The sequence below is a fragment of the Ovis canadensis genome, chromosome 26 (assembly GCF_042477335.2).
Source record: "Ovis canadensis isolate MfBH-ARS-UI-01 breed Bighorn chromosome 26, ARS-UI_OviCan_v2, whole genome shotgun sequence".
NCBI classification, from domain to species: domain Eukaryota; kingdom Metazoa; phylum Chordata; class Mammalia; order Artiodactyla; family Bovidae; genus Ovis; species Ovis canadensis.
The window spans coordinates 34,811,600-34,836,266 of NC_091270.1; the positions used below are offsets into that span (position 1 = coordinate 34,811,600).

General features: G+C 37.7%; 1 protein-coding gene across 1 annotated transcript; it reads left to right on the forward strand.

Annotated features, from left to right (window-relative positions):
- On the forward strand, positions 1-24,667 carry FGL1 (fibrinogen like 1). Its single transcript, XM_069573335.1, has 8 exons — positions 1-140; positions 6,730-6,809; positions 9,965-10,145; positions 15,300-15,459; positions 15,686-15,783; positions 19,226-19,314; positions 19,582-19,769; positions 24,313-24,667. Exons 2-8 carry the CDS (start codon positions 6,738-6,740, stop codon positions 24,470-24,472), a joined length of 948 nt encoding a protein of 315 aa, XP_069429436.1. The 5' UTR covers positions 1-140; positions 6,730-6,737; the 3' UTR covers positions 24,473-24,667.

The window sequence follows — 24,667 nt, forward strand, 5'->3', positions numbered from 1 at the left end:
AGAATCAACATTGTCCGTTTTTCTAATCAAATAGCAGAGAAACAATTAGAAAGCCTGAATGCAGATAGAGGAGCCTGGAAGGCAGAGCAACTGGACCTCGCCTAAGCCGTGTCTCTGACTCATTTCTGACTTTAGGCAAGGTATTTAACTTCTCAGCACTTTGACATAATTCTAATAATGCTAGTTTGTTTCATAGGTACGATATTAAAACACAACTCAAAAAACAACTGTTGGCTGTTGAGAAAGATGTTGATTAGATAGATGTCCGCTTCTGCGGCTTGGAAAAGGAGATCAGAATTACATTTTTTTCCATTCCTGATACATTTTGAATAAATTAGATGAGAATTTGATGTAAATAAAAAGATTTGCAACTTTAAATACAGAATAGAAAACGAAATGGACCATGTTATAATTTTTACCTCAGAAGTAAAAACTCCAGATATGTTGTTCTTTCTTTCTGTCTTTTGGAAGTCAAACTTACTTGGCTTTTTAAGGCTTTCATTGAGTATACACTCTTGAGATAAATAACAAAAATACTGTTATATTCCATTACCAGAAAAAAAGGGGGGGGGGTGGAAATTAGAGGGAAATAACCCAAAGGGAGTCTCTAAGTCTATGTTAAGGGTAATTGTTTAACTGTTTTACATTAATATGAGACCCATTAATATGTGTGAGCACTGCCATCTGAGAATGCCAACTGATTAAATATGCTTCCTTCAATAACTTTTTCTTTTTTTCTATCTTGTATCCTTTCATAATAGCTCACTTAAAACATACCATTTTTGAAATTTTACATGCTAGTAATGTATATTTGTTTGGTGATTGTGTTTTTAAAACTTACATGTTAACTATAACTTTATAGCCCTAAAGTTAATATTTTGCCTTTAATTTTAATTTACTATAATTAATTAACTTAAAAATGTTTATTGGGAGGAAATTAGACTTAACACTTTGAACAATTTATATCAAATAATACAGTACATCAAAGGACCACCATTTGAAACTATTTCAATTTTATAATAATTAAAAGTTTTGAGATAGCCCAAAGCAAAAGCATTGTAAAATAAATACAACTAATTGTATAATGAGGAGTGAATAATCTGATAGCTTCACCACAAGCCAGATTTGCAAAACAATAATGGTTACTGTAATGAATGATGGAGATGAGAATTTCAAAGCAAGTTTCTTATACCTAAATATTTCTTCAATATTGTAGAAGATGGGTGGAGTTACTAATAGAGGCACTAGGGAATTTTAGAGGTCTTAAGACAGTCTCAGGAATTATTCTAAAGATGATAAAGTAATGTAATGACTGTTAAAATATATGTAGCATTTTGAAATGCCTTATTGTTTAAAGATCTGCCAGACCAGGGGCTTCTTCCTTTCTCTGAGAAAGATCAGATTTGATTATTTTAATGGCAATGAGTTGGAAATTTCAGGAGAACAAGAGAAACCTGCCAAAGCTTTTCACCGGCCCTTTATTTTCTACAAATCTAATACATTGCAATCTGTATATATGTTAAATAATTTCCCAGTATCTCCCAGAGCACTTTCAACACACACTTTTACTTGAACAAGAGCCAGATTCAGATACAGATTTAAGAACATAATTTTTTTAAATTAAAGTATAGTTACTGGTATCTTCAAGTGTATAGTAAAGTGGTACAGTTCCCTGTGACTTCCCAAGTGGTTCAGTGATAATGAATTCACCTGCCAGTGCAGGAGATGCTTGAGGTATGGGTTCAATCTCTGGGTCTGAAAGATACTCTGGAGAAGGAAATGGCAGCCCACTCCCAATGTTCTTGCCTGAGAAATTCCATGGACAGAGGAGCCTGGCGGGCTACAGTCCATGAGGGCGCAGAGGCAGACATAACTTGGTGACTAAACAGCAACATAGTTCCTTGTGCTATATATTGGGTACTTGTTGTTTACCTATTTTATATATATTGTGTTGTGTATATGTTAACCCCTAACTCCTAATGTCCCTGCCCCATTCCCCGTTGGTAACCATAAGTGTTCTATGTCTGTGAGCCTGTTTGTTTGGTAGATAAATTCATTTGTGTCATTTTTTTTTAGATTCCACAAAAGTGATATCATATGATATTTGTTTCTCTCTGTCTGACTTTACTTCAACTTAATGTGATAATCTCCAGGTTTATCTGTGTTGCTGCAAATGACATTATTTCATTCGTTTTATGGCTGAGTAATATTCCATTATATCTACACAGACACTGCATCTCCTTCATTTGTTCATCTGTCCATGGACGTTTAGGTTGCTTTCTAACTATACTTCAATTTTGGGGAAAAAAAATAACAATTTTTAAAGCTCTCTTTTTAACCTAATTTATTCATTTCTGAAATAAAATACTTTATTTTATTTCCCACAAATATATAAGAGAATTTGATGAACCAAACAAAAATATAATTTCAGCAGATAATATTAAAACAAAGTGAGGATGGCAAAAGTTTTCATAACTTAGTTCCTGACTCCTGAATATTGTATCTGATAGCTGCTGGAAGTGAATTAAAGTAACGAAGATCTGGTTGCTATTATATAAGAAAAATGAGATTACTTTTCCTACTGGAAAGAAAAAGGAAAAACCCCAATCAATAATCCATTCACTATATTGATTCTTTTCAGTCAGAAAAACAGTATGACTCACATTCACAAATGGTAGTAAATTTTTATACTAAGCTTCTAAGGTAATGTGAATCTCCTTAGTAAAAGTCTGTTTTATTTCTTTAGGCAAATTATTTTCCCTCTCTGAGCCTTGTTTCCTCAAATGTTGATGACATTTGACCAGATGATCTCACTTCCTTTAATTATATTTTGACCGTGTGTTTTAGCCTCATGGGATAATACTTTCTACTTCTAAAATCTCTTTTATGTGTTTTAAAATAACATTTTCTATTTTTTGTCTTTATTTTCTTTTGCTTGCTTATAATAAAACAATTATTCTTGCTTCTTTTTTTTTTTTGTATGATTATATGTAGAAGACTATTACACGTTAAGAAACCTCCATTATGTGGACGGTTTTTTTGGTTTGGTTTGGTTTTACTTTTTGCTACTTAAACTTCATGATAAATTTTAAAATTAAATAATAAGTGACCATAAGAGTATAAATGAGATTTTTTTAAAATGGCAGCATAACTGTTGTAATTTTGCTCAATAAATATATTTACTACCAACTGAAAATAAGAGTTCAAACTAATAATTTATCATGAGATAGCTATGATAATGGCTTTAGCCCCATTGGTGAAGTGCAAGTCACTCAGTCGTGTCCAGCTCTTTGCGACCCCCTAGACTATACAGTCCATCAAATTCTCCAGGCCAGAATGCTGGAGTGGGTAGCCTTTCCCTTCTCCAAGGAATCTTCCCAATCCAGGGATCGAACCCAGGTCTCCCATATTGCAGGTGGATTCTTTACCAGCTGAGCTGCCCGTTAAGAGCCAAATTTTTAATATTTCAGGTATTAAGTTTTCCATTCTTTTTTCCTTTGGGGATTTTATAAATCCAAGTATCTCTTCTTAAAGTAATTCTTTTTCAGCAGCTTTGTGAACTCTGCGATGTGCTTTTGGTTCTGTTGTTGACATTGAATGCAAAGTGCTTTCTCCTCTCTCTTTCTCCTCCACCTTGTCAATCCCTGTCTTTTCCATTTTTCTTTACTCCTTTCCTAGTGGGGTTTTGTGAGAAAGAAAAAAAAACTTATGTGTTCAATCCAACCCAAAGTCCCTAACTCCTTCTTAACCCATATTTTCAAAATATACTTAGTTCGTTGTTTTCCCCCTGACAAGGATAAGCACAGGGAAGGAAGTATGTCACTGGGAACAGACCAGTTTTATGCCAAGGAAATCACATTTTTCCCCTCTGAGAAGGATTTTCCCTCTTGGGAAACTCTAAACTTATATTGGAGTCACCACAGTTTCAGTGAGATGCTAGGATACAACAGTTTCCAAGATGTGGCCTTTGCCTTCAAAAACTCTATCTTAAACAAAATCATGGACAAAGGGAAGCAGTTGGAGAGAGACATGTGAAAAGCCGACCAGATGACAATTCCATCACCTGGCACAGTGCCTGAACCATAGCACGCAAGCGCACACTGTTCCCTGAGTGAATGAATGCTTTATTGGTCTGTAAACATAGTATGAGATCACAGTGGAAGAAGTAATTAATTTTGTCTTGAGAGTTCATCTGGAAAAATTGAGCTTTTATGTTTAACTACATATGGCTTCATGTATACTAAATTTCTGTTGTCTTTCTTTCCATTTTAATATTTATTTTAATTTCTTCCCCCAAATATTGCCTTGATGAGGCAGCTATATGTTATCTTCCCACAGCATGTGAGCCAGTGCTGAGCGGCTAGCTGATGATCAGTTAGCGCTTGCTGGTCCCACAGTTCTCTAGGACTGCTTCTCATTAGTGCTGCTGTCTCCTCTCCTGCCAGGCTGACCTAATGTTCCTTCACAGGAGCTAAAGGCTTCCTACCTGGAGGGTCCATGACCCCGATCCTGCATTCTGCATGGTTTTCCTTTCTATATACATATACGCCTGTTACACAAAGGGACGCAAGATGCACAGAGGTATAGAGGCCCTGCTCCTTGACCTTCTCCAGTGAAGATCACTCTCACTTCTAAACATGACTATGACTTATCCGTTCCTAAGTCCTGTGCTTTGTGAAGGAACATTAGGTATTCAGCGACTTGACATCTCTGATCTACCCATTTGTAGGATGAGGATAATAGTACTTGCCTTAGAGAATTAGTTGAGGATGAAATAAGATGCTTAGAAAATGCATAGCCCAATATTGAAAATGGATAACCAACAAAAACCCATTGTATAGCACATGGAACTCTCCTCAATGTTATGTGCCAGCCTGGATGGGAGGGGAGTTAAAGGGAGAATGGATATATGTATATGTGTGGCTGAGTCCCTTCACTGTTCACCTGAAACTATCACAACATTGTTAACTGGCTGTACCCCAATGCAAAATGTTTTTGGTGTTAAAAAATAAATCAAAATTAGAAGAAAAAAAAAGTCTTTGGGTCAAATGCATAGCACAATTCTAGGTGTGTAATAAAAATATACATCAGCCAGAAGTAAAATTGTGTGAAGTAAAATTTTATGGTTTATCTAGGAGACTCTTTATTACTCTCTGTAATGTGCTGCTGCTGCTGCTAAGTCACTTCAGTCATGTCCGACTCTGTGCGACCCCATAGATGGCAGCCCACCAGACTCCCCCGTCCCTGGGATTCTCCAGGCAAGAACACTGGAGTGGGTTGCCATTTCCTTCTCCAATGCATGAAAGTGAAGTCGCTCAGTCGTGTCCGACTCTTCGCGACCCCATAGACTGCAGCCTTGCAGGCTCCTTTGTCCATGGGATTTTCCAGGCCAGAGTACTGGAGTGGGGTGCCATTGCCTTCTCCATCTGTAATGTGCAAATTTCACATATTCTAAAAATTTACATTATAGATAGTAATGCTTCCCAAGATGCTCGTGCATGCTACTTGCCCCTGAATTTAAGTAATGCCCCTCTCATACTGTAGCTGTTTGTTGTTGTTGTTGTTTTGTATGGCCCCACAAGGATTGAAAACTACCTATTTTGTTAAAATAGATTGAAAAAAATGTGTCTATTAAGTCCCTAAATCGTTGCTTCCCAAACTTTGCTGACCATTGGAAAAAGCTGGCAGTCTTTTAAAAATTCTAAGGCCTGACTGCCACCTTTAGACGTTCGACTCAATTCCTGGACATGGAAATGTTTTTAAAGCTCCTCAGATGATCCCAATGGGCAACAAAGTTTAGGACCCACTTTTTTAATTACATAGAAACTCAGAAAGAGATACATGGAAAGGACCTGTGGTCATAGGTTTTATATGAATAAAAATAGGCTGACAAATAAATAATTCAGTTAATTTCAGGTTTTTTTAGCAGCAACCATAGGCATAAATTTTCTTAGAATATTATGCAGATATTTCTGTCCTCTTAGGCTCCTGAGCTTCTAAAATTTATGAGAATTCACAACTGGTTGGCATAGAGAAGTTATTTTGAGGATGAGCAAAATTTTTCATCAAGACTCATGACTTCATGATTGATTTTAAGAATAATCTCAAGAAGTGGTAGAATTAATTTTCCTCTACAACTTTAAAGAGAACTTCGGGTTTTATTTTATCTCATTAGCTGCCTACACATTAAAACATTAAGGAAAGTAATTCATATCACCTATTTGTTATAACTTTTTTCTTCCTTTTTCTCAAAATAAAAACAGGCTTCCCTGTACAAAATGAGTAACTAATCATTTAGCACTTATCGCATGCCAGGGTATACAGAAAAATTAATATCAAAATGGCCACAGTCCTACAAAGTAAGAATTATGATGTCCATTTTACAGATCAGGAGCATTTTATAGTAAGCTGTGTGAGGTCACACCACTAGGAACTGACCAGCCAAAAATATGGAACCAGGTCTTAGTGCTTAAAGAGTCTGTGCCTTTTCCACACTTCAGAGAACCATAGTCTTTCCTCTGTATTTGCAAGCTGCTTCAATTCTCTACAAGGTAACAGTGAGCATCCTTCTGTGGGGGAAAGCCTGGGAAAATCCAAGAGAATTTCCTTGGCAACTCACAGATTAAACTCAACCTAGAGCTGTGTCTGACCTCCTGGATCACATTGAGTCAAGCCAGCACTGGTCTCATAAAAAATTCACAATAAGTTAAATTCTCTTTGTTCTTACAGTTCTTCCAATGGGAAAAAAGGAGAAGATGTTTAGTTTCATCCTTGTCACCACTGCTCTGCTAATAGGCAGGGGAAGCTCGGTAAGCTTATTACAAAAACTATTATATTTTTAATTCCTGCTTTGATCTTAATTTTCTTTTGCAAAAAAAAAAAAAACAAAACAAAAAACTGTAGTAACTTGCCACTGAAAAAACTAAGGAGGAAAAATGAAAAAGATTTGTGGAAGCACTTGCCATGTAATAGGCACTTATTAAGTGCTTTAAAATTTTTTTAGAGTAAAAAATCAGTATTCACACTAAGTCTTCTCGATTTACTGAGGTTATTTGGGTGGTTACATGGTATTAAGAATTTAAAAGCTCTTTCAGATTTACCTTGAGCTTTGTAATATTGGACACTGTCCTTGTAAACCAAACAGGTTATTTGAAAGTAATTGAAATGAACTTATGCCTCCCTCCATGAATGAAAGTGAGAAAACACCCATTTACTCAAAGTTGTAGGAGAAAGAAAATCCCTAATTTTTTTAAAGGTCTTTTTTTTCTTTGATGTGGACCATTTTTAAAGTCTTTATTGAATTTGTTACAGTATCACTTCTGTTTTATGTTTTGGCTTTTTTGACCACCAGGCATGTAGGATCTTAGCTTCCTGACCAGGGATCAAACCTGCAACCCCTGGTTTAGAAGGTGAGATCCCAGCCATTGTACTCCAGGGAAGCTCCCCCACTAAGTTTTAAATAAGTTTACTAACACTGTATATATAGTTACATAAAAATTGAACATTCTTGCCCTGTAATCCTTTAGTCACTTTAAATTATATTCAGTTCAGTTCAGTTCAGTCACTCAGTTGTGTCCAACTCTTTGCGACCCCATGAATCACAGCACACCAGGCCTCCCTGTCCATCACCAACTCCCGGAGTTCACTCAAACTCACGTCCATCGAGTCAGTGATGCCATCCAGCCATCTCATCCTCTGTCATCTCCTTCTCCTCCTGCCCCCAATCCCTCCCAGCATCAGAGTCTTTTCCACTGAGTCAACTCTTCACATGAGGTGGCCAAAGTACTGGAGTTTCAGCTTTAGCATCATTCCTTCCAAAGAAATCCCAGGGCTGATCTCCTTCAGAATGGACTGGTTGGATCTCCTTGCAGTCCAAGGGACTCTAAATTGTATAGTTCACTGTTAGTTCACTGTATTTAACAGTATCACAACCAATCTTCCACTGTTAGAAAGCAAGGCAGAATTCCATATGCCATAAAATGACTTTGCTGTTCATTTTTTAGACAGGCGTGACTGAGGGGGCTAAGCAAATAATTGGTTCAGACAGAATGAATCAAAGAGTGGTGAGGTGAAAGTTACGAAAATACAAAATAGTCCTAGAGATGAACTTCTTTGGTGGTCCAGTGGCTGGGAATCTGCCTGCCAAAACAGGAGACACGATTTCGACCCGTGATCCAGGAACATATCACATGCTGAGAAGCAACTAAGCCCGTGTGCCAGTTACTGAGCCCGTGCTCGAGAGCCCCGGAATAACCACAACTGAAAGCTGTGTGTTGTAGGGCCGGCGCTCTGCAACAAGAGAAGCCGCAAGGAGAAGCCTCCACACCACAACTAGAGAGTAGCCCCTGCTTGCACGACTAAAGAAAGCCTGCACTCACCAACCGACAAAGACCTAGCACAGCCAAAAGTAAATAAAGAAATGAAAATTTTTACGAAAGAGAAATAGTCCTAGAGAAACAGCCTGGAGAGAGTTGGTGATTTGGGCCTGGAGATGGGAGAGAGGGGGCCTCTATTGTCATTCTCATTCACTTGCTGTAAGACTTTCAGTTTTGAGGTTGAATTTCTATTTTTGCATTATAGGCCATAGTGAAAAAACATACCTCTTTCTTTTTCCCAAATAGGATATCTACTGTTCAAACTGCCTAACAGAGTGCCCAGAACACAATAGGTCCTCCAGTTTATAGAAGAAAGATATATAAGGTGCTTCCCTAGAGCTCAGCTGGTAAAGAATCTGCCTGCAAAGCAGGAGACCTGCCTGGGTTCAATCCCTGGGTTGGGAAGATCCCCTGGAGGATTATGGAAGGAGGAATATATATAAGGTAGTAGATAAAGATAGGAACAGGAAGTTATGTGAATATAAATTGAGAAATATACCTGACTCTAATTAAATGCCTATAAAAGGAAATAATATAAAAGTAGTGTAAAGCACTTACATGTTAAAAATCATAATTTCTCAGCAAAGCTTTGCATTTATCACAGGAGATCATGACATGAGCTGCAAACAGAGATGTCAGAGTAAAAATGGGAAAGTGGCAAAAATTTGTGTTTTGTCCTTTTTTCTCATGGTCCCCTAGTAACTCTCCCAGTGTTGAATCCTTAAGAGCCTTTATTACAGCTTCTTGGTCTTAGTAGCTCTTCCCAGGAGACCAACCTCCGCAACTCCCCTTCCCAACTCACCGCATTCACTTTATTTCTGGAGGAATCTGCTCAGTAAGATGCCACTTTAGAAAGGAACTGATAAACTCATTCATGTGCGGCATTCTTGGGTTATTTGCCTTTGTTAAAGATAGTAGCTGATTCAACTGAAAAACTCAGGCTTCTCCATCCCTTTTTTGAAGTCATTAAGGGAAAAACACTATACAAAGTTAAGTGACTCCAGTCATATTTCTAGCAACAGGTAAAAGGGTAAGATCCTCGGGGACAGGAGGAACTGAAGTAGCATCCTTTATAAAGATGGCCATGTGTCATCAGGTTATAAGCATTCAGATATATTTTTAAACATGTTAATACCAAAAGATCATTCAAAAGCCTCGTTTATTTTAGAAAGTGCAACACTAGTCATGCATAAAGCACTTTCCTGTTAAGAAAGCACTCAGGAGAAGACACGTTGAGATTGAGAGCAGGGACCTTGAACTGGATGTGAATCCACTGAGAATTTTTGAGCAAGTTTACTCAAAGATGCGCTCTTTCCTATCTCATGGAATTATTATGAGGATCAAATGAAGCAGCGACTCTAAAGCTCTTAGCATGGTCATTCAGATTATAGCATTTTTTAGTTCAAAAATTTCTTATTCTGGTAAGCCATAATTCCTTTTTCTTCAAATACATGGTTTTAGGACCTCTAAACACTTCCCGGTTAGAATACTATGCTGAAATGGGAACTGGGGACAAAATTGAACCATAAATTTAGCAACTCATTCCGGGGGCTTATTTTCTGTAAGACGAGATGCACATTATTTTGCAGGCTCTGGAGAACTGCCTCCAGGAGCAGGCGCGGCTCAGAGCCCAAGTGTACCTGCTGGAGACTCGGGTCAAGCAGCAACAAGTCAAGATCTCACAGCTTTTGCATGAGAAGGAAATCCAGCTCCTTGATAAAGGAGAGGAGAATAGTGTCATTGACCTTGGAGGCAAGAGACAATACGCAGGTCAGAATTTATTTTTATTTCTTTTTCCTTAATTAACTTTTTATTGGGGTATAGTTCATTTACATAATCTAATTTTCTCAAGTGTTTCAATAACTTAACACTGGGGCTTCCCTGGTGGTCCGGTGGTTAAGACTCCACCCTTCCAAGGCAAGGGGCATGGGTCCCTGGTCAGGGAAATAAAATCCCACATGCTGTGCAGCCTGGCCAAAAAAAAAATTTTTAAGCCAAAGCTTATTAAAAATAATAATAATAAAGATTTTTAAATAAAAAATAAATGTATGACACAATGGTAAGATAGATAATAAAAAGTGAAAGTCGCTCAGTCATGTCTGACTCTTCATGGAATTCTCCAGGCCAGAATACTGGAGCAGGTAGCTTTTCCCTTCTCCAGGAGATCTTCCCAACCCAGGGATCGAACCCGGGTCTCCCACATTACAGGCAGATTCTTTACCAACTGAACTATGAGGGAAGCCCCTAAGATAGATAATAGACATCCTACGTGACTGTTTGGGGCGTAACAGCTAAAAAAATTCCAGAAGTCAGTAGATCTGTATTTAATATTCTTCACAGATGTTGTAAGCATGGAGGAGAAGGAGAAATAAACTATGAAATATAAATCCAATTCAATTTTACTTTATTTTTCAGCATACAGGAAAACTACTAGAGAATCTATCAAGAGCAAAAAAAAAAAAACAACACTCAATAAACAAAATATATAATAACAAATTCTAAGAAAATATATAATATATTTAGCATAATATATAATGTATAAAATGTATAAAAATTTGATCACACCAAAGGGTATGTTTTTGGTCTCTTTAAATTTAAAAAAGGTTAAATATTTATGTATATGATCCATAGAAATAAATTTCTTTTTTCTTTTTTACAAGTTACTGTATTATTACTAAATCAATTATTTTCTGAATCCTAATTCATCTCATAGTAGGAAACACCTAATTACACACAACCTGGCAATTTTTGAAAACAATGCACAAATCACATGATTTTTATATAATATAAATGTACTTTTTAAGCTTTTAGGTGTGATTGAATTATGTGCCTTTATTAAAAGATTAGTCTACCAAGTTCACACTAATTGTTGACAATCAAAACAGGCTTTTAGCATCATCTGTTCAGCCAACACGACCACTAATTTAACCATGTCCCCTTGTGCAGGAGCCCCCCAGTATTTATGAGACAGTATCTCAAAAGGCAGTATGTGTACTGTTTAAAGTAGAGACTCCAAAGCCTGGGTTCAAAGTCCAGTTGCGCATGTTGCTAGAAGTGGCCTTTGAGCAAATTACTTGACCTCTTTGTGCCTCTTATTCCTCATCTGTAAAATGGGAGTGGTAAGGATACCTGTTTCTTTGGTGTAAAGATCAAATAAGTAAATAGATCTAATGAAATGCTTACAAAAGTATTTCTCATTTGGCTCAGTGAATGCCAGCTCTCTACCTACATTATTATATCTTCTCTCCTTTACTTTCAGAGGTGAGAGCCCACCAATCCTCCCCACAGCAATATTGCAACTTCCTCTCTCTCCTCTAAGTCTCATCTTATGTTGCCTGGGGGTGAGGATGGCATTCCTGGCATTTCCCAGCATGCTCTGTGGCATGTGACTGAGCTCAGGCTGGCCTTCCTTTGAGTTTAGAATGTGGAGGTACTTAGTGCCTTTGGTTCTCGGTCACCATTCTGGGACAAAAGGAAAAAGTTCATTTGGCAGGCTGGCACGTCCCTTTGTGAAGCTTCAACATTTGTGCTTCCAGCACGACTTGCTTTCTGCTTGAGCAGAGCATATTCACCTCACCCAGTTTAACACAGTGTTTGTCAAACTGAGGGCAGGAAGCCATGGCCTCACTCTAGCATTATGTAAGTATCCAAAAATTCTTTTTTAAACTCCCGTGAACACAGATCTCTTTAACCCTACCCCTCTTCTGCCTATTCTCTAGAGTGGTTGAGTGAGTCAAAACATTTTGAAAATTGTAGTTTGAAATGTCTAGTTAATATTTTAAACCCTCTATTGCTTGAACTTTCTATCAGAGGAAAAGTCACATTTTCCCTAGGCAGGCTCCTTAATATATTTGGTATAAGAAACTGAGCTAGTGGCATTTTTTTTTCTTTGTTTGGGTTTTGTTTTTGTTTTTGTTTTCAGTGGAAATCTTTCCTCTGAATCTTAAGTTGTGTTTGGCATTTACCTCTGCAAAGATCAAAAACTTTTTAAAAACTTAAACTCGGAGTTGGCATAAAGTAAGAACAAATAGAAAATGTTGGCTTAAAACTCCATATTCACAGAGTTTTCCAGAGGCAAATGTTATAGCTAATTATTTCCATATTTGCTTGGGAAATAGTCTGAAGCTTGTGAGTCTTTACTATTCAGCTGTTTGGTAGATGGTTAAATGTAAGCAAAGTGCTCTTTTCCTAACAAGCTTATACAGAGTGAAGTAAGAAAGAGAAAAATAAATATTGCATATTAACACATACATATGGAATCTAGAGTAATGGTACTGATTAACCTATTTGCAGGGTAGGAATAGAGATGCAAGAACAGACTTGTGGACACAGCAGGGGAAATAGAGGGTGGTACTAACTGAGAGAGAAGCATTGATACATACCCTCCCATGTGTAAAATAGCCAGTGGGAGGCCACTGTAGTGCACAGGGTGCTCTGTGACAACCTGGGGGTGTGGGGCGGGGTAGAAGGGACGTTCAAGAGGGAGGGGATGCATGTGTACTTACGGTTGGCTCACCTTGTTGTACAGCAGAAACCAACACAACATTGTAAAGCAATTATCCTCCAATTAAAAAAAAAAAGTAAGTGGAAAGAAAAAATCTGCTTACTCTAATGAAAAATGCTGTGCAATGTACTTGACCACAAGATGTAAGCTTCTGAACAACCTTGAACCAATTTTAGATAATCATTTTCACATTGTATTTCTTCTTGTTTAACTGCAAAACAGGATTTTTAAAAAATAATCCAGGATGTGGAAAAGAATACAGGGGCTTCTGAATCTCAAAAATAAATACATGATTAAGGCCTAACTCATTATAAAAATGGACATCTCACCAAAGCAGTAGTATATGATGAGTCTCAAACTGATGAAGGTTTTAGAAAATGACTAAGGTTCTTTATTTTTGTTTATCTGCTGATTCCTATTGCCTGTTCAATCTATTTAATGTGGGATATATTTTATTTGTAACAAAATTATAGACAATTTGGCATCAGAACAATGAAAATGAAGAAAAAATATGCTAAAAGAATGAAATTGTCAATCAGGGCAAGAAAATTTTTATTAGGTACAGTTCAGTTCAGTTTAGTTCAGTCGCTCAGTCGTGTCCGACTCTTTGCGACCCCATGAATTGCAGCACACCAGGCCTCCCCGTCCATCACCAACTCCCAGAGTTCACTCAGATTCACATCCATTGAGTCAGTGATGACATCCAGCCATCTCATCCTCTGTCGTCCCCTTCTCCTCCTGCCCCCAATCCCTCCCAACATCAAAGTCTTTTCCAGTGAGTCAAAGTACTGGAGTTTCAGCTTTGAACATAAAACATTACATTAGTTTCTGGTTTATAATATAATGACATGATGTTTGTATATATTGTGAAATGATCACTACGCTAAGTCCAGTTAGCATCCATCACCATTTATAGTTACAGAATTGTAGAAAATATTTTTTTAAAAAAAGGAGAAAATGAACAAAATGATAGGGGTAAAATTTGAAAGTTAGTGATGTTAAATTGTAGTATTTTTATTCAAACGTCTGTGACTGGGTATCCTTGAAACTATCTCTTTACAGTGGCCATTCATTCAACTACCCTAAACCAGAGCTGCCTGGGCATCTAAACAATAGTGAGTTTGTGTCTGCCATGTGGGTTTCAGCAGTGGCTCAGTGGTAAAGAATCCACCTGCAGTGCAGGAGGATTGTGGGAAACAATCCATCTGCAATGCAGAGACCAAGCTGATCCCTGGGTTGGGAAGATCCCCTGGAAGAGGGCACGGAAACCCACTCCAGTGTTCTTGCCTGGGAGAATCCCATGGACAGGGGAGCCTGGTGGGCAACAGTCCATAGGATCCCACAGAGCTGGACATGACTGAAGTGATCTAGGACACACATATCAGTTGTATTCTCTAATTCAGCCCAGATCATCCTAGATGAGACCAATGGTTATTAATTTATCCCACCCTCATGTGATTTACAGAGAAGGCAATGGCAGCCCACTCCAGTACTCTTGCCTGGAAAATCCCATGGACAGAGGAGCCTGGTAGGCTGCAGTCCATGGGGTCACTAAGAGTTGGACACAACTGAATGACTTCATTTTCACTTTTCACTTTCATGCATTGGAGAAGAACGTGGTAACCCACTCCAGTGTTCTTGCCTGGAGAATCCCAGGGACGGGGGAGCCTGGTGGGCTGCCTTCTATGGGGTCGCACAGAGTCGGAAATGACTGAAGCGACTTAGCAGCAGCAGCAGCACGTGATTTAAGAAACAGATATTACTTTTTGGTGACAAATTGGTAGCTTCAGTGGTCAAAGAAATATCAGCACAGAGAAGACCGCAGGGATGAAATAATAGGAACTTGCAGTTTTTAGCAAAAACATCTAAGAATGCATGGACTCTTAGAAATTTCAGTGGGTGAGTAAAAACTCTGGTGAGACTGGGAGGTTATAAGAATCTAACAAGATTACTATTTTGAGTTCATTTCCAGATGTTCAGAATGATTTATAATGCTGTAAATCAAGATAATCTGTATTCAATTGTTTGGTATTATATTTCTACTTTCATTTTAGTGCCATGAGAGAAAAAAGTTCTGTCCTGTCTGATAAAGATATGTTTCACCTAAATATACTGTAATTACCTAAAACGTAATTTCAGACTCTTCTAAAAAAATCAGAAATGAGAAACCATATACCTATTTCACTATTTTATTTTTTCCATGATCATATCAAGAAGTCAGATGATAATTATATCATCTAGAAAAAAAGAACTTCCAGTAGCCACTGGAAGATGTACAAGATTCAGTTTTAAACAGCTGATTATCTACATCATGTATTTATCTGTCTCCATTAGTATTGAGTAATCTCATTCAGAGGCTCCCTTTAAAAGAAAAAAAAAAGACACATGACAAATATTACATTACTTTGTTTTCCAAACAGATTGTTCAGAGATTTTCAATGACGGGTACAAGCAGAGTGGATTTTATAAAATCAAACCTCTCCAGAGCCCAGCAGAATTCTCTGTTTATTGTGATATGTCTGAAGGAGGAGGATGGACTGTAATTCAGAGACGATCTGATGGCAGTGAAAACTTTAACAGGTGTGCTAATTATGATATAAGGATTTATTTGGAGTAGGAAATACGAGATTTACAAAAGTTAAGCTTCTTTATTATACCTGAAGTGCATTAGAACTTCATTTTTTCTAAATAAAAGTATATTAGCTAATCAAGAAGATATTTTTGGTAGGGGTAGAAGTGTGCACCTTGGGTACTGCAAAGGTCTATTTGGATTTTGCTAAAGTCAGCTTTCACTTTCATTCTTTAGAGACTGGAGTGACTATGAAAATGGCTTTGGAAATTTTGTCCAAAAAAATGGTGAATATTGGTTGGGTAATAGAAATCTTCACTTATTGACCACACAAGGTAAGGTTTACCTTATACCAAATTCACTGGAGATACAACAAAGGGAACACAACTGTTTTTCACTAAATCCTAGACAATAGAACTAATTCAGTAACTACTATGATTTGCAGATGGCCAATAATCCCTTTTGGGAAATAATCTCCTTTGTAAAAGGTGGCTGCTTAGACCTAGGTTGTGGGAGAGATATTTCTCACATGCATTTTTTCTGTTTCTGGGAAGGAAATCTACTGTCATAATCATTCTTTTAAATGACTTATATGACTCAAAACTTGTATGTATAACAAGCCACTTATGAATTTAGTGACTTAAAACAACAGCTCTTCATTATTTCTCACAAATATACAGGGCAGCTGGGTGGTTTTGCTCATTAGGGCTGGGCTCTGCTGATCTCACTGGGCTTGTTCATGAGCTGGTGATCAACTTCCTCATCAGTGGGAGGCTGGCTGTCCAGCTCACTCCACATGGTCCGTCATCTTCCAGCTGGCTAGCCTGGACTTGTTCTTGAAGCAGAAGCAGAGTTCTAAGAACGAGAATGAAAGCACATAACTTACTTGAGACCTAGACTCAGCAATGGCACACAGTCACTTACACTGCCTTCCGTTTTGGTGAAAGCAAGTCACAGGACCAGCTCAGATATAAGGAAAAAGGAAATAGGCTTAATGGGAGGACTTACAAAGTCCCATTGCAAAGGGAAAGGTGAAGAATTGAGGAATTATGGCTGTTTTTGGAATCAAATACCATAAAATATAAATGTTCTTATTCCCATCCTCCTCCAAATCTTAATTTGAAAAACTTGCAAGAGATTTCAACCTACCACCTAGATTTTACATCAACATTTTAATCCTGTAACTTTTCATCTATCCATCCATCGATCCATTTTTTTTACATTTCCAAGTATATTACAGACATCTGTATCATTCCTTCTATCTGCTTCTGCATGGATGTCTTTAACTAGAGTTAGACATTTGTTTAAAGTATCACTAGCTTAATATTTTTCAAGCTGCCCTTTTCCATGTTCTTTTGCGCCAATCCTTTATCTTCCTTATCTCACTTTCTACCTGAGATTGTAGTCAGTTCCACTCAAACCTGACTCTTAATGTTTCATAAAAGGCAATTGTATTGCTCAAGAAAGCAAGTTAAATCACACTGGCAAGGCACTAATTGTAAGAGCAAGGTTTATTCATTCCAAACAAGTTAAGGAAAGTGACTTGTGTGTCTATATTCATAATAGTATCATTATAATTATAGAGATCTTGGAAACACCCCAGAAAAGTAACTTAGAGAGGATGGATAATCCTAGAAATCTAAAGCTTTCTTTGTATGTTCTTCTTATGGTCAGTGTTCTCTAAATTTCAAAGTATTTATTATCCTACCTGTGTTTTATGATAGATATATAACATTTATCATACCAATTCCTGTTTCTTTTACATATTAATATGCATCTGGTTTGTCATTGAAACAATGAAAACCCCAAGAAGTAACCCTTGGATCCTTCTAAACATACAGAATTCAAACTTATTAATTAATAATAGTGAAGGACAGGGACACTTGGTGTGCTGCAGTCCATGGGGTGGCAAAGAGTCAGACATGACTGAACAACTAAACAACAACAAATATTATTAATTAATTATTTAAAAAATAAAATATTATTTTTTCAAATTATTATTAAGTATTTATTTGTCCAGATGCACTTTGGCAACATATCTGCTTCACATTTTCACTGGTGTTTCAGGCTGGCTACTCTTATGGTAGCAAAAATGTATTTATGAGTTCCAGGTGTCACAACTGCATAGAACATCATCCCAAGAAAAAGAGTGACTTTCTCCCTACATTTCTTTTCTTTCCTTAAAAAAAAAAAAAAAGTATTGTGGCTGTACCACAATATCCCCCATGTGCAGCATGAGGGATCTTAGTTCCCAGACCAGGGATAGAACTCATGCCCTGTGTAGTGAAAACACAGAATCTTAACCACTAGACTGCCAGAGAAGTCCCCCTACATTTCTTAATTATGAGAGCATTTAAAACTAAGGAGTTGCCTCTTTAAAACAGCTTTATCCCCATTATATAAATTTTGGCTGGAAGTGTTTGCAATAAAGCTAATTTAGAAATGATCCAAAATTGAATTTTTATTTACTCATTGACTAAAGAGATATTTAGATGGTTACCTAAAAGTCTAAACCTCTTCTATAATGCAAAGTACTTTTTAGGAGCATTGATTTAGCCTTTATTTCTGCTCTAGTCCACTTCACAGTCTTAGCTCACATAACATTTACTACCTTTCGATCAGATTAAAGTGGCCTCTTCCTTGAAATCCCACTTTAGAGAGCTCCATAGGTCAAGGACTCTGTAGGGCCAGAGTCTCCTAGACTCACTCTGGCGATATAGAGTCCAGCATTCTCTACTGAAGAAGCCTTGACTTTGTCTCCAGGACCTATTCATGCCTCTTCTTCATCTGTCCCCCATAGGAAAATTGTACATCTGGTGTGTGCACCCCTAAGTCTGAGGGGAAGTGAAGAAACAGCTTTTATTTTGGATGTCAACAGAGCTTGGTGTGCAGTCTGGAATGTCCATAAGTGTGGGCAAGGCCCTTTGCTCTGTGTGATGGAGATTGGGGTGGGACAAGAGAGCAAGCTGACCGTGCGCCAGGTCTGCATGACCTGCTGCTATGTTCCAGCTTGGAACTGGGAGGAGGCTAAGACTCTGAGTTCAGACCTGATCTTACTGGTCATTGTGAAATTTTATTTATCAAAGTAGAACGATTGAATACAAATATATTATCTGACTGTCAGTTTGATAACTTTCTGTGTTCCTAACAATAGTTCTGTTTCTGAAAGAGTAGTCTTTGTTATTTGCAAATGATGAGACAGTGAAGAAAAGCTGGTTACTTGATGGCATCAACTATTTCAGTCATTATTTAATGTTGAAGATCAGCATCCTTACCAAAAGTAAGAAAAAAAAGTCAGCTTTTAAACTTCATAAAACTTTTGTTTATTCACTATTAGATTTCTTAATTTATGTACTGAAAAATGACTTGCTTTCTGTTCTTCTTTGCCAAGTGAATTACACTGGCTCTTATCTATGATAGATCTAGTAGAAATGTTCTACCTTTAATATTACATTCCTAACTTTTTCCAAGTAAAATACACAGTAAAACACGCATGTTGTAAATACAGTGGAGTCACAGTTTATTCTTCGAAAGCTGACTCATGGTAGAAGGAAATGGTCTAAGTAAAATAGAGCCACGAACTGTTTTTAAGCCTCAGTAAGTAAATGTCTCTGAGTGAACTCCGGGAGTTGGTGATGGACAGGGGGGCCTGGCATGCTGCGATTCATGGGGTCACAGAGTCAGACACAACTGAGCGACTGAACTGAACTGAAGTAAATGTCATCTCATACATTAAAAAAAAAAAAACCTACAATTTCTTTTTTTTCCCTTTCCTAGGAGATTACACGTTAAAAATCGACCTTGCAGATTTTGAGAAAAATAGCCGTTATGCTCAATATAAAAATTTCAAAGTTGGAGATGAAAAGGTACTAACATTTTTAAATACATATCGCCACAAATTAATGTGTAAAACATATAATATAAAAGCCAAAGTCAGGGGAAACAAAAATCTGCGATAGAGCCTGATCTTCTATTTATTAAATAAGCCTGTTTTTAAAATAGTAATAGAGAAACTGGGCGGGCTGCACTCCATGGGGTCACAAGGAGTCAGACACTACTGAGTGACTGAACACACACATACACACACACAAAATAGTAACAACTGATCAAGGAAATCGCCTCTTTTTCTTCAGAATTCCTATGATTTACATATTGGGGAATATTCTGGAACCGCTGGAGACTCCCTTACTGGAAATTTTCATCCTGAAGTACAGTGGTGGGCCAGTCACCAAAGAATGAAATTCAGCACGTGGGACAGAGATAACGACAACTACGAAGGGAACTGTGCGAAAGAGGATCAATCTGGCTGGTGGTTTAACAGGTTTGATGTTTCATAAACACAGTTGCGATTGCATTGATGATATCTGACTGCTACTGCTGCTGCTATGTCACTTCAGTCGTGTCCGACTCTGTGTGACCCCATAGATGGCAGCCCACCAGGCTCCCCCGTCCCTGGGATTCTCCAGGCAAGAACACTGGAGTGAGTTGCCATTTCCTTCTCCAATGCATGAAAGTGAAAAGTGAAAGAGAAGTTGCTTAGTTGTGTCCGACTCTTAGCGACCCCATGGACTGCAGCCCACCAGGCTCCTCCATCCATGGGATTTTCCAGGCAAGAGTACTGGAGTGGGTTGCCATTGCTCTCTCCAGATATCTGACTGGTGGGCATTAATTATAACGTATGCAGAAGTATTGGTCTGCTTTGTAATACTGGTGTTATTAAGTAATCATCCTTATTAGAATCTTTCAGTAATGAAGTAGCTTTAAGGATGTGTTCATTGCGTACCTTAGTCAAGCCTAAAAGATACGTCATAGAGAAAAATCAAATTACTACTTTTATAAAGATTGTTTGCAAATGGAGTTATAGGTGAATTATCATAAACAGTGGGTCACAAATTGACGCAAAGAAATACAGAGCATTTTTGACATTCTAATAACCAGGTAGCTCTTCACCTTCTCCTACCATGTTATTGTAAATTTTTCTGTGTAATACTATTTTACATTTCCTGTGACTTTTTCAAAATCATTCACCCAAGCTCCTCTCAATGCATAAATTTCCTCTAACATTCCTGAAACCTAATTCCGTCTTCTGGTTGAATGCTCCAATGTTACTTTATCAGCAAATTCATTCCATTTTTGATTGTACTAAATCAATTTTTCTTTTTTTAATCTTTTTTTGTGTATTAAAATTTTTTGGAGGGTGCTGCACTGCGGGGCCTGTAGGATCTTAGTTCCCTGACCAGGGATTGAGCCCAGGCCCCCAGCACTGGTAGCACAGAGTTTTAACCGCTAGACCGCCAGGGAAGTCCACTCTGTCAGCTTTTCTTCACTTTCTTGTACTAACCTGAAATCTTGCTTCTTATTACTTTGTCAGTTTTTTTTTCCTCAGTAGTTACAGAGTAACTGTATTCTTTTTCAACATAACTCTTCGGGTGCTGGATAAGAAAATATTTACTGTGCTCCTTGACCTTTTCTCTTCTGTAGGCTAGGTATTCCTCATTCCTTTAACTATTCTTCACCCAGGATGATTTCCAGACAATACCCTTTGTTGTCATCACAAAGTTAAGGCAGGAATGGAAAAATTCAGTCTTCCTTAAAAATAACCTGATAAGCCCACTATGTCTACCAAGCAGTTGTGTTCAACTGTTACGGCATACATGGGCTTTTTTTTTTTTTTTTCTTTAGTACATGGCCTTTGAACATCTCCTTTTGTCTTTAGAAGACAAAATATCTGGACACTTAAACATTCCATTACAGAATCCTTCGTGAGTATGTCTGGAGTGCTGAGTTTTCCATGTAATTGAGGACGAATCATTTGAATTCCACAATCTAAATTTTAACATTTTTTCATTACATAAATACTTTTTAAGACATAAAGAATCCTCTGTCTTATTAAGTGGAGGTATACCAGACATAGATCTATTTTCCATAAAATCATGAGAATCCTCCTTATGAACATCTTGAGTTATTGTGATGTGCTGATTTTAGAGTCATAGATTTTATGGAGGCACAGTTAGCTGTATATAGTGTGGAATATCAAGTTGAATCTAAGTAGTTGTATAAACACTATTTTATCTGGATTTTGCTTTTTTCAAAGTTTGAGTCTGTTTAAATTTTGGTCATTTGTAAAGGACGTAGAACATACACAGCAGTGAGAGGGGAGAGAAAACCAAAGTTATCTATCCTACTTAACAAATCAAACAAAGGTGGTGACAATCTTTTTCCCTTATGGTTTTCTTGTTCTCTTTAAAACCATAATTATCATCTTCTCTTTATCCTCCTTTTTCTTCCCCTTTCCTTCTAAGTTAGCATTATGTAAGAATTATCAACATTATATAGAACTTGTCTATAATTCGCAAAGTCTCAAGGAACCCTTGCTGCTGCTACTGCTGCTAAGTCGCTTCAGTTGTGTCCGACTCTGTGCGACCCCATAGATGGCAGCCCACCAGGCTCCCCCATCCATGGGATTCTCCAGGCAAGAACACTGGGGTGCATTGCCATTTCCTTCTCCAATGCATGAAAGTGAAAAGTGAAAGTGAAGTCGCTCAGTCGTGTCCAACTCTTTGCGACCCCATGGACTGCAGCCTACCAGGCTCCTCCGTCCATGGGATTTTCTAGGCAAGAGTACTGGAGTGGGGTGCTATCGCCTTCTCCGAAGCACCCCTTAATATAACAGAATTCCATACACAGAAATAACAACCATGTTGGTTAATACTAGCAGGAGATCAATACCAAGTACCCACCCAATGAAATGATAAGTGGCACACAGTTCAATGTGGAATAATAAATGATTTACTTGACTTTAAAGGTAGGAGTTCAGAGAAGACAAAGAAAGGCAATTCAGTTGCTGGAGCCACCCAAGGAAACTCCATTATCCTTGGAGTCAAAGGAGATTGTGCGGATGGAAAGTCAGAAAAGCTGAAGAGAAAGCCAATTGTTCCAGCAGCTCGGTGCTACTTCTTCCACGCCTGCTTCTGCTGTGGTTTAACGCCATCATCCTCTTCCTCCTTATTCTTGTTTTGTTCTTATTTTTTCCCTGTCCCATAGTTCTTCCAATTTACATAGAATCTTGGCATTTCTAAGTTTTACCCACCTACTAGGCATTCCTTCTCATCACAGCAAACCAATCACTGAGCGTTGATGTCTTCTCTTCTTTACCAGTGTAGCATCTCATGTGTGTTCACGAGGCAACTTCTTCACCAAGGGAGCCCCATCTACCAACCTAGCCTTAAGTCTAGGCTATTCTAGAACCCGAAACATGCTAGGAAAAGTGGTCTTAGAATTACTAAGGTTTGCTATGTTGACCAGAGTCAGCTTCCTAACAGGATTCAAATCACAGAGTAAATAGAAAAATATTAACATATGTAGTAGATATCTCTAGGAAGATAGAACATGTCAAAATATGTATTTGGGAGGCTCAATCTAGAATATTGTCTCTTTTGACATTACTTTCTCTTTTGACATTACTTTGCAGTTTTAAAAACATAACAGGCTCTAACACAGATTTAGCATACATGGTTTTGATTAGTTACATCAATTTAAATTAGGAGGACTGTGGGGACAATTAGTAGGAAAGAATTACGAAGGCTGGTAAGTGAGGCTGGTCAACCACTCAATATTGATGGGTAAATTATATGCTTACTTTGACTCAGTAATTCAGGCACTTTCCATAGATTTTCAGAACTATTCTTTTGAATGTTCATCTATGTCCCAGTGTCTGAAATCTTTTCATTGGTTGTAGCAATAAAGAAATATATAGTAACTAGTTTAATAACAATACCCAGAAAATTATCGCTTACTCTTTGTTTAGCCATATTAGGAGCAAAATTTACAGATCCCAAAGAGAAAGGGGGACATTTTAAAATTCATGATACCCTAACCAGTGTATCTCTGTTGGAACAATATAGGTAAAAATAATAAACTCTGCAATTAAGACAGATGATCATTAGCTGATGACCGGAAAACTTTAAATCATGATTTGGGTTTTGTTTCTTTACCCCCTTTTGAGGTTAAAATAATTGATATACTGGTGACTCAAGAGGGAGGAAGGGAATTGAAATTATGAAAGCTAAGTCTTGGCAGCAGATGGATGAACGTTTTAAGTGTAAATTATACAGGGAAGCTGGCAAATGGAGCAGCGCGCCACACCCATACCACTCTGACTAAGGCTCAGGCTTACCAGCTCATGCTTTTGTTTGCTTGTTTTTCTTTCTTCCTTCCTGCCTGCCTCTCTCGCCCTCTCTCATTTCCTTCCTTTCTTTCTCATTTAAAGTCTATTAAGAACAGAGCTACTTTTTTTTTTTTTTTGATCAATATAAGTGGGACGTCCATGGTGGTCCAGAGGCTAAGACTTTGCGCTCCCTATGCAGGGGGCCCTGGGTTTGGCCCTGGGTTTAGATCCCACATGCTGCAACTAAGAGTTTGCATTGCTGCAATGAAAATCAAAGATTCTGCATGTTGCAACTAAGATCAGGCACAGCCAGATATAAATAAATAAATACTCTATAAGTGGCCTGGGTTTTATCCTGAGAGTTGTTATGGTACTAAAACCCACCAGTTTAAAAAACTCATGTTGTAGAAATCTCTTGGCTTTTGGAGACTGCTAAATATTCTCTTATTCAAAAACAGCACAGGAAATTCCCTGGCAGTCCAGTGGTTAGGACTCTGTGCAATCACTCCCAAGGGCCTGGGTTCAGTCCCTGGTCGGGGAATTAAAATCCCATAAGCCACAAGGGATAGCCAAAAAGAAAAAGAAAAAATGGCAGAATTCATAGTTAAAATGTTTTCAGCCATTTGTTCACAAAATAAGGGTTTCAAAGGTTATCTTTCTAGTCTGATTGCTTTGTGTTTATTTTTCCTTCCACTAGGTGTCACTCTGCAAACCTGAATGGTTTATACCACAAGGGTCCCTACACCGCTAAAACGGACAATGGGATTGTCTGGCACACCTGGCATGGATGGTGGTATTCCTTGAAATCTGTGGTTATGAAAATTAGGCCAAATGATTTCATTCCAAATATTGTTTAATTGTCCCTGCTGGGGTTTCATTTCTGCAGTTTATCTTGGTTTAAGTGATTTGAAAAATGTAACAAATCTGAACATTCACATGTATGATGATGGCAATTATCATGTGCACTACTTTTCATTCTTACTTTTCTTACTTAAGGAACTTTCCATACAGCAAATATGTGATACTCACCAAATAAATGTAGATTATGTTAA